Source organism: Bos taurus, chromosome 9 (genome assembly GCF_002263795.3).
Source record: "Bos taurus isolate L1 Dominette 01449 registration number 42190680 breed Hereford chromosome 9, ARS-UCD2.0, whole genome shotgun sequence".
NCBI classification, from domain to species: domain Eukaryota; kingdom Metazoa; phylum Chordata; class Mammalia; order Artiodactyla; family Bovidae; genus Bos; species Bos taurus.
In genome coordinates, this window is record NC_037336.1 from 86317909 (window position 1) to 86328097 (window position 10189).

At 44.6% G+C, this 10189-nt stretch overlaps 1 protein-coding gene across 3 annotated transcripts in view; it reads left to right on the forward strand.

Moving 5' to 3' along the window:
• Nucleotides 1-9540, forward strand: part of UST (uronyl 2-sulfotransferase) — a 317131-nt gene extending 307591 nt beyond the window's left edge. Inside the window, exons 7-8 of one of the 3 annotated variants that reach the window (XM_024996759.2) lie at nucleotides 6534-6813; nucleotides 8418-9540. In XM_024996759.2, coding sequence (XP_024852527.1) covers nucleotides 6534-6813; nucleotides 8418-8517 — 380 coding nt within the window. In that variant the 3' untranslated portion in view covers nucleotides 8518-9540. 3 annotated transcript variants of the gene reach the window in all.
• Nucleotides 9541-10189: the final 649 nt, after the last annotated feature.

Consider the following 10189-nt stretch of genomic DNA (forward strand, 5'->3'; position numbering starts at 1 on the left):
GGTTTACACAGTATTTCCAGATTGTTTATTTTGGCCCAGAGCCAGGGCGACATCGTTTTTCCATTATGCTCGTTTGACAGATGAAGAGGGGTGGGGAGGGAGACTTCACGGGGCAGGTCTGTGATTTCCTTGTTATTTACTTTAGAGGGACTTTTAAGAGTTCTGAAGATTATGAACCAGTCCAAATATAATGTCAGTATGGCAAAGCTAGAAAGAGCCACTGCTTTTGCAAAAATCTACATCATGGGCAGTAAAGTAATATCCATGGATGACCTCAGCTTGTGGCCCTGTTGGGTGCATAGTTAGTCACTGTTCAATCTTACATACAGACAGGTTGCTGGTAAATGATATTTAGCATTACATTTTAAAAAGTTAAGGGCTTTCCTAGTGGCTTATATGGTAAAGAATCCACCTGCCAATGCAGAAGACCTGGGTTCTACCTCTGTGTTGGGAAGAGTCCCTGGAGAAGAGAATGGCTACCCACTCCAGTATTCTTGCCTGGAGAATTCCATGGACAGAGGAGCCTGGTGGGCTACAGTCCGTGGGGTCACACAGAGTCAAACGTGACTGAGCAACTAACACACACTCACATACAAAAAAGTTAAGTTATCAGTGTTTGCTTGGCAGTGCCCTGGGAGAACAATGAGGAAACCTAGCCTGCTTGCCTTCGACTGGCAGGCATCCTATGCAGACAGGAGCACTTGGTGCTGAATGGAGCCTTTCCAAGGTCATTGTGGAAGTTGTCCTTTGCAGTCCTTTCCCTGAGGATACTCCCAATGGGCTGGTCTGAAGTTCTTCCCCCAGGGAGCCTGCAAGACTAGCCAAAGAGCCACGGTTTAAATTCTGTTCACACCAAGCCCTTTACACTTGGGTCAAGTACATGTGATCTGAATGAATGTTTTCCTTCTAAATGAAACATTTTCTTTTGCTGTTGGAGAACTAGCAATTAAAAAGTACCCCAAATGATGACAAATTAAGTAATTGAACAACATTGGTATAGAAAAATTTGGTCATAAAGATGTTTTATTGCCCCAGCAGTGTTTAGATTTTTTAATTAATGACTGTAAATAATGCATGTGACATAAACTCATTAGCCACAAGGTCATGGTGTGTATTATATGTTTCTGCATAGGTATTAATGTTTGTAGTAAAAGTCCCTTATTGCAACATTTCTTATTCAGTCACTAAGTTGTGTCTGACTCTTTCAACCCCATGGACTGCAGCACACCAGGCTTCCCTGTCCTTCACTATCTCCTGGAGTTTGCTCAGATTTATGTCCACTGAGTTGGTGATACCATCCAATCATCTCATCCTCTGTCATCCCCTTCTCCTGCCTTCAATCTTGAGATGACATCCAACCATCTCATCCTCCGTCATCCTCTGAGAAGAGATTCCTGTCTTCAGTCTTTCTTCACATCAGGTGGCCAAAGTATTGGAGCTTCAGCATCAGTCTGTCCAATGATATTCAGGGTTGATTTCCTTTAGGATTGACTGGTTTGATCTCCTTGATATCCAAGTATGTGAGCAAACTCTGGGAGGTAGTGGAGGACAGAAAAGCCTGGCGTGCTGCAGTACATGCTGTCGAAGAGTTGGACGCAACTTAGCACCTGACCACCAACAATGAAATGATCTGTCACCATAACAGCGTTCTCCAATGGAGTGGCTCAGAAAAGCAAATAATACTGCCTTTCCTGAAGGACCTGTGAGCCTAACCTCCCCTATCAGCCTACCCTAGAGAAATTTGATTTCTAGACATGAAAAGTTTGCTCAGGCAGGACCTTCCAGTAAGGAAAGAATTTAGCAAAAAAAAAAAAAAAAAAACACATATGTACGGTCAACACCAAAAGTTGCCCTTCGTGTTAATCCAGTCTTACAGATGGATTTAACATACAGGTTTCAAATCAACAAACCTTTATTGAGGGTCGTTATGTGCCAGGCGTGGAGCTGGGCACTGGGGATCTAAAAATGAAAAAGACACAGTCTCTTTCAGTCTGAAAACATTTTTGCTGGCTTGCAGGTTTTTCACCAGATCCTCCCAGACTTACCAAAGCATTCCCCTTGACTTAGAACACTCAAGCCCTTCTTTTCAACCAATGTCCTTAATGCCAGAATACACACAGGGCAAGGAGAAGTGGGTGGTTATAGATTTCCACTCAATTTGGAAATTAACAGCCAGTGATGAAGCAAAAAGGTGCAAGACTGGGAATCAGAAAGCTCAATTTCTAGTTTCAGGACAGTCACTCATGCAACCTTGAACCAGTCCTGTGACCTCTTGTGTCTTCAGGTTAAATGGGTTGTTGTGAGGATAGTGAAAACACGCTAATCCACAGAGCTCTATGCACATGAAGGGATGCTATTTTGATGGGTTGGGGAAAGAATTCAGGGGAAGGCTGGTTATTGAGCTGTTTATGCCACTTTTTATAAAGCTTTAATAATGCAGAGAGCTGACGCAACTCAGCAGTCTTCCAGCCGACCTTATTGTATAGTCTGGGGGATTTGTCTCTGCCAGCATTGTACGATCAACTGCAGAATTTTCTGTTACTGGGGGTCGGCAGTGTAGAAAGGGGTCCCCATTCAGAGCCACTTCTCAGTGGGAAGCCAGAACTTGGGAGCCTGGAAGAGTTTGTCCTCACATAGTCCTGACGCTATGGCTGACTTTGGACATGTCTGTAAGGGAAAAAACCATCCTTCTTTTGCTATTCAAATAAAGACATCAGAAGTTGTTTTCTGTTTGCTTGTTTATTTGCCCTTCTGATCATTTCACAGCTCAAAGCCAGTGCCTACTTTGAGGAAATTTTCAGCAATTATTATGATTTAATGGGTCTTATTTGGCCAATCCCTCAAGGTAAATAAGAAAAGTGAAAAAAAAAAAAATTAAAAGCCTCCTGAAACCACAGCTTTCCTTTGCCAAAATGTATTTATTAATTAAAGGACAGAGTCAGAAAAACATGACATAGCCAGCACTGTCATTCCCAAAAGGCAACTGAACCACAAAGCTAAGCACTGGAATTTACAGACTCCAGTCGGAGCTGAAAATTCCCAGATGTGAGGGTACACCCAGCATGCATGGGTCTCTTGAGGGTTTCCTATGAAGCATGCTCAGATACTGCCTTTGTCTCCACTTGGCTGTGTCTGCACCTCACAGACACAGCCAAGCCTTCTTCAGGTCTGACTATACCCTCTTCCTTCTGTTGGTTTCTCCTCCTTCACTCCGCAAGCATGAGTGGAGGGTGCTGTGTTTCCCCAGGTGCTGAGCTGTGAAAGTGCAGGGATAGAGGGGGTACCACCCCTCTCCAGACGTTCTCAGCATAACAGGCTCCATTAGAAGAGCAGCTAGGTGGAACTGGTGGAAGACAACAAATCCAGGGAAATTTCTTTTTGAAGTTGCAAGGTGGCTCAGAGGCCTCCTAAAAGTTTTCCATCTTTTGGAAACATACACACACACACATGCAGAGATGTACCCTATCCATTTAGGCTGGCCCACATAGCAGACCTACATGATCGAATAGTTATAGTAGTTATGAAAGAGCCAACTGAGGACTTGGCTGGTGGTCCAGTGGTTACGACTCTGCGATTCCACTGCAGGGGATGAAAGTTCGATCCCTGGCCCGGGAAACTAAGATCCTGCATACTGCATGGCATGGCCAAAAAATTTTAAATAAAAACTTAAAAAACAAAACCAAAGTCACTGCACTTGAAAAAGATTGCTTCTTTAAAAAAGAGACCCAACTCCATGTGGAGTACTTAAGACAAGCTCACTGGGCTTGGTCCCTCTACTAGGGGGTTCTGACTAAGATGAGGAAACACTGATGCCATGAAACCAACCAGAGGGAAATGCCCTGTCTGCCCCCATGGTGAGCAGGCCCACGAGCTTATACTGTGAGCTCCGTCGAACCATAGAAACATGAAGGGTTAAGAATTTGGGCTCAGTAGTCAGACTGTCTCAGACCCAACTTGTGGCTTCTCCAGTTACCAGCTGTGTGACCTGGAGCCAAGGTACCAAATTCCAATGTCACATCTGTAAAATGGTGATAATAAGAGAGCCTGCCTCACTTTGGAAAGATTAAATGCATGTTAGATAACTTAACAGTCCTTGCACTGAAAAAGCACTCAGAAATGCCTAAAGATGATAATGATGATAAAGTCACATTCACTCCTGGTAACTCCTATGCCTGGTACAGAAAACTCACTCCATAAATGCAGAAAGTAAGGAACAAGGGTGCCATAGGACACACGAATGAGCTCAAACTAGAGCCTTAATTGGGACACAAAGCACTTGCTTCCCAGGTTTCTGTAACTCAGAATTCAAAACCTTTTAATTAGAAGCCTAAAATCCAAATTTCTATAGCAGCCAGGCAGGTAACATAAAAGAATGAACTGACGTTTAGAGTCTGAGACAAAATGGGGAGGTGTGACCTCCAGCAGTGAGGGGTAGCCCTGCTCAGCTCCAGAAGAATATCACCTCACTTTGAGAGAAGCCAGAAATCCAGACTTCCTTGTGAAATAGACCAAATCTTAAAACAACTAAGTCAATTTCTTTTAAAAAAAAATTACCCTCAGGTCAAATAACACATAGCCCGCCAGTCAGATCTCAGACTGCCCGCTTGCCTCCCCTGCCTTAATGGAAGCTGCTCTGTATTTGAGTCTTCTTTTGAAATGTTCGCCAGGGGACCCATGAGACGTGAGCGCCTCAACGTCATCTCTGGGGTCCTGCTTCTCAAAAGATCCACGTGGACTTAGTTCTCCACTTCATGACGGTTATGCTCGACAGTATATACCCACCTAACGAGGGCTGCCTCACTCCCCAAAGGATGCTGATAATAAGTATGGATTTTTAAAGCATGATTGTTTTCTGGCTGAAATAACAACAGTCTCCAAAAATTCCTAACAACTTCCTCTAGTGCTGCTATTACGGCAATCTGGAGAGAGGCTGATTCCATAGTTCACGTAGCTTTGTTTTGTTTGGAGGGAAAGTCTGGCATTTTACAAAAATGTAGAACACTTAGCACTGGAATGACTTTTCCATAGTGCTGATTATTGTAGAGCAAGACACTTAACCATATGTCTTCGAAATGTGATTTTAAAAATTCTCTGCTAACCATAAAAGGCAAACTGCCCTCTAGTCTTTCCATATGAAGGTGATAATTTTCTGCAGGCTCACAAAAGCTGCATGGGTTGCAGCCCAGTGCTTAGGGGAAACCTCATCACAAACGAGAAACCTGGGCTCCAATTCAGCTCTGTCGCTTACTCACTAGCCATGACCTTGGGCAAGTCATTTAATTTTCAAGAGCTTCTATTTCCCCATCTGCAAGATAGAGGCCATGACACCCCACAGGCTGATTGGGAATATTAAATAAAATAGCATACATATGGGCATGATCCAAACCCATAATAGATAATTGCCGTCAGTGCTGATTGCATCTGAATCTCTGCTTCTCCTGCCACAAAATAGCACTCCTGCTTTTTTATTTATTTATTTTTTAGCACTCCTATTTCTGACCTCTGACCCCTTGGCAATGTCATTTACCTTCCTATTATTTGGCAGCTCTATGGAAAACAAAAGGACTGAGAAGCTATAACTGCTTCATATAAACTTTAGGTTCTGTGTCCACAGTGGTATGAAAACTAGGGGGTGGAGGACTGAATGAAACCGGTCAGAGAGGAAGAAAGGGAGTAAGGAAGAGGCAGGACCGGAGCCCTGGGAGCACTAACGTGGAAGGGACAGACGGGATGAGCCCGGGGCCTGAAGCACTGAAGGAGCAATCAGGAGCCCAGGACCACCGGGGAAACACTCCTGCAGACGCCACAGGAGGGCAGTTCCAAGATGGCGTGTGTGGCCTTTGGTGCTGTGAGGTCATGCTAAAAAGTCCTAGAAGGCCTGAAAGATGCCGCTGAGTTGTCAACAAGGGAGCAAGAGCAATCTGACTGGACTGGAGCACTGAGGGGACAGAAACCAGGTTTTGATGAGTCCTGTCATGTCTACATGTTGAAAATCTGGTGACGACAAATTTAGACAACTGACCCTTCCCTGGCAGCTCAGCTGGTAAAGAATCTGCCTGCAATGCAGGAGACCTGGGTTCCGTCCTTGGGTCAGGAAGATCCCTGGGATGTCCATATTTTCAAATTAAAAAAACCAAGGTGATTAGAAAGTGGCGAGACAGCCTTTTTCTGTGCTTCCTTCTGAAAGCAACAGGAAATAAAAGATGAAAAGCAGGTAGATCTTGCTGCTCAAAAGACTATCACATACAGATAGCCCCGAATCCTGACCGAGTTCCATCAGTTCACATCTCGCGAAAGGGATGTTAGCTAGTTGAGGTGTAGTCATCTTGTGTTGATAGTAACACCTAGAATACGACGAAATCTTTCCCAGCATTGCTGGGCAGCCACTTTTCCCTTCTAGTCCTGGTATGTTGGTTGAGTCTCTTCCCTTGGGAGCTGCCAGGGTCACCAGGTAACTCAGGAGCTCGCCACCATCCTCTCTAAGCCGGGACATTGCAGACTGTGGCTGACGTGCAACCCCGCTTCTTTTCCAGAGCATAGGAAACTTGGAAACATGACTGTGACCGTGAAGAAGACCGCGCCCTCTCCCGAGGCCGTGCAGATTCTCTACCAGCGAATGAGATACGAGTACGAGTTCTACCACTACGTCAAGGAGCAGTTCCACCTGCTGAAGCGCAAGTTTGGGCTCAAGCCTCGCGTCAGCCACCCGCCGCTGAGACCCCAGTTCTTCATTCCAACCCCACTGGAAACGGAGGAGCCGATCGATGACGAGGAACAGGATGATGAGAAGTGGCTCGAAGATATTTATAAGAGGTGATGCCAGCACTGTGTTGCCTCCAGTGGCTTAATCTCCCTTTCCAGAAAGTGTGTGTGTGTGTGTGTGTGTGTGTGTGTGTGTGTGTGTGTGTGTGTGTGTGTTGGGGGAAGAAAAAATCCTTAAGGGACGAAATTAATGCTTCACAGCATTAAAAAGAACAAACGTTCCCACAGGTTGGGGTCATTGGGAGATGCCCGGTTTTGCGGGTTTTATTTGTTTTAATTTTATTCTGTGTTTTTCTGGCTCCTTGGGTCCTTCCCAGGTACATTAGACTGCTCCATCACAAGGCATCTTGTCATAAAATAGCTTTTCTTCCCCTAGTATAAATGAGAGAAGAGGGAGAAATAGAGCCTACAGCCCAGTAACTCATCTTTTGTCACCTGTAAAAGTATTACCTTGGTGGTTGAAAATGTCCAGACTTGTATATTTCAGTAAAAACACAAAACCACTGCAGACACCCAGGAAGCCTACTCTAGAAGGCTCTAAGAGGAAACAGTAAGACAGATAAGGACATCAGAAAGGGAGGATGTCCCTGGATAAGTGATTTCTGCCCACACGGGTAGAATTCTGCCCCTGGTCCATCTCAGGGGACACTTTCACCCAGAGCAGCACATGTATTGTCTCTGAAAGAGCAAGTCGGCTTCTGCCACACCTTCAATCAGTCCAGAGCCTTGAGTACTTCTCAAGGTCAAAGTGCGTGGCAGCCTCCATTGAGACATTCTGTTCACAAGTTCCATTCTGCCAGACTTCAAAGTAGAATAGCCGGGAAAAGAATTTGTTGGCCATGTAAGGAAGAGCATAGGAAGACAGATGGACTCTGAAGGACATGTGGTCTAGGAAAATGGCATGACTGTGTCCTTTCTCCCTGGTACGAAACATCTCATCAGCGTTGTTTTACCTGGAAATCCAGGAACTGATTGTAGCTCTGACACTTGACTCCTGTGGCCTAAGTTCTAAGCCTGACCACAGACAGGGCATGACCTATCAGGCACACCCCTGGCCAGCAGGGTCCCAAGTAGCTGGTACCTTTCACCTTCTGGTCCCTTAAGAGGTACGTGTTTTGGGTGGAAGGTGGTACTGAGTTCTGTGCAAGCAGCAAAGTGAAGTCCACTTATTATGGAAGCAGCTCCCTCCTGAGAAGCTCTTACTAGGAGGTCAGTAAGAAAAGCAGGAGCTTCTAGGTAAGAGACTGCTTGGCCAGCTTCATGAGTAAGTGTCTGCCCCCAAGGTAATCTGAGTAGAAGCTGGGCAGGCCCATTCCTCTAAATATCTCCTCCCGAGCCCATTCCCATCACCTGCCCTCCTCCGTGATGCCTTGGTTCAATCATCAGCAATCTATTTCTTTGGATTTTGAAATGTCTTCATCTGTGACCATCCCCTTCCCAAAACATGTATACGTCTGGGCAGATAATACGTAGTCGGCCTAGAAGCAGCAGTGCAGGGGGTGGTGGCAGGCAGGATACTAGGGACAAATTTTGTCTCCTTCAGGTTTTTTCCCCTAGAGCCAGCCCTTCAGGACACAAGCAAAGTGTGAGTTGGGAATACTTCACAGTAAATAAGACTCAGACTTTACACAAGCTACACATTTTCTACTTTTCAGAAACCAACAAGTCGCTCTAGAATTTTTTCTTCGTTCACTAAAATTGGACGGTAGCCAAGATATAAAGCAAGTCATTTGGAACCTGTCAAGTGTGCACTAAAGCTACTTTATCATGAGATGTATTGAGAAGGCTCCACCCCGCAGGAGTCCAGTGAAGGCTGGGACCACAGAGGCACAGAGTCCAGCATTTGGCCACTTGTGAGCCTCCTTTCTGTCTCAGAGAAGTGGGGCAGGAAAGCAATGCAGGGAAATGTGCTTAGAAGAGGAAATATCCTTTGTCCTGTTTAGAGAGACCAGGGCCCTATTGTTAGGCTTATTTTAAAAGTCAACCCAGAGAACAGCTATCACAGTCAACATAAGAACAAGAGCTGTTGCCTGGTACATTGTGAGTCACTTCTTTGAAATCGCCTATAAAGAACAATCCTTAGTTTACACACTGTGCAATCCCACTATCTGAAAATAAGGTCCGCTGAGTGTTCTCTGCTGTTGTCAGAACATCAGGACAATTGGTCATCTTTAAAAAATGCATCCTCTTAATGCAAGTGCATGTGAGCACTTCTACCTGTGTGTTCAAAAGCAGTTATTGTCAGCAGTGATCACTGTAACATCAGAGGCTGACTGATTTACTTACCAGGACTTGATGTAATTTTGCCCCAACAAACAGCCTCTGGGCCCTAGAAGTCAAGGCACTTCATCAGTTTATCTGGCACACACGACAACATTTCTTTGGCCCTGAGCCCAACACAGTTTGTACTTCATGAAATATATTGTACATTTTACATAGTTTAATTTAAAAAATACATTTTAAGCTGGTTGATCTTTGACTGCCTTATTTATTATAACCTTTCAGCACATTCCAAGGTTTTAGTTACTCAGGAAGGAGTTAATTAAAATGATTTTATTTTGGTCTGATGGATGTTTTTTAAAAGGAAAATTATTATTATGAACCTTCAGCCTACTTTCCTTGAGTGCCCTAAAAGTGCTTGTAAATCGTTTTGTTTTTGTTTTTGTTTTTTTTTTCAAGAAGAAAGAAAAAATGGTATTTGACATTGATGGAAATTCAAAAGTATATATGGAACTGAAACATTAGCTTAGCTAAAATAAAAGCAATCTGTGTTTGAAATGAAGTGTTCCTTAACTTATTCATTGCCCCTGTAAATAAAGGAATATAAATAAGTTGACATTTTTTCCCGTTCTGTTGATAGCTGGAAAGAAAAGTGCCTGCAGATCCTCACTGCCCCCTCAGCCCGCTTAATGGGCCAAAGCTCCTTCCTTGAGACGTGATTTGGGGAAAGACGCATTGCTAAAAATCTGGAAACGCTCCTGTAATGACACTAAGTGACTGCTGCTTGTGTTGTCACGTGCCCTGGTTGGTTGGGTGTCGGGGGGTGCTGGGTTGGAATCCGCAGCCTTGACAGGAGGGATCTACGCTGCCGCCTGTGATCACATGGGAAGATAAGGCTTGCCCTCTCAGGTGGTTTGATGTATACTCTGATCTCTCTCCCGAGACATGTAGTGCCTCCACAGCTGGGTGACTCTAACCTCCCAAGATGAGCAGCTTCGGATGCGGAAATGCTCTCCCTGAGAAGTTTCTCTGGGACTTACAGAGACACAGGGAATCTCCATGCTTTTTAGACACTGGACATTCCAGTCCGACTCCACGTGACTGTTTCATAAAAGAACCAGAATCTTGGTACTAAATGAAAGCAAAATCTGTTAGGGTAAAATATAACATGCTTTACTTCAAGTAAGAATCTGAGAGTCGTAAACAG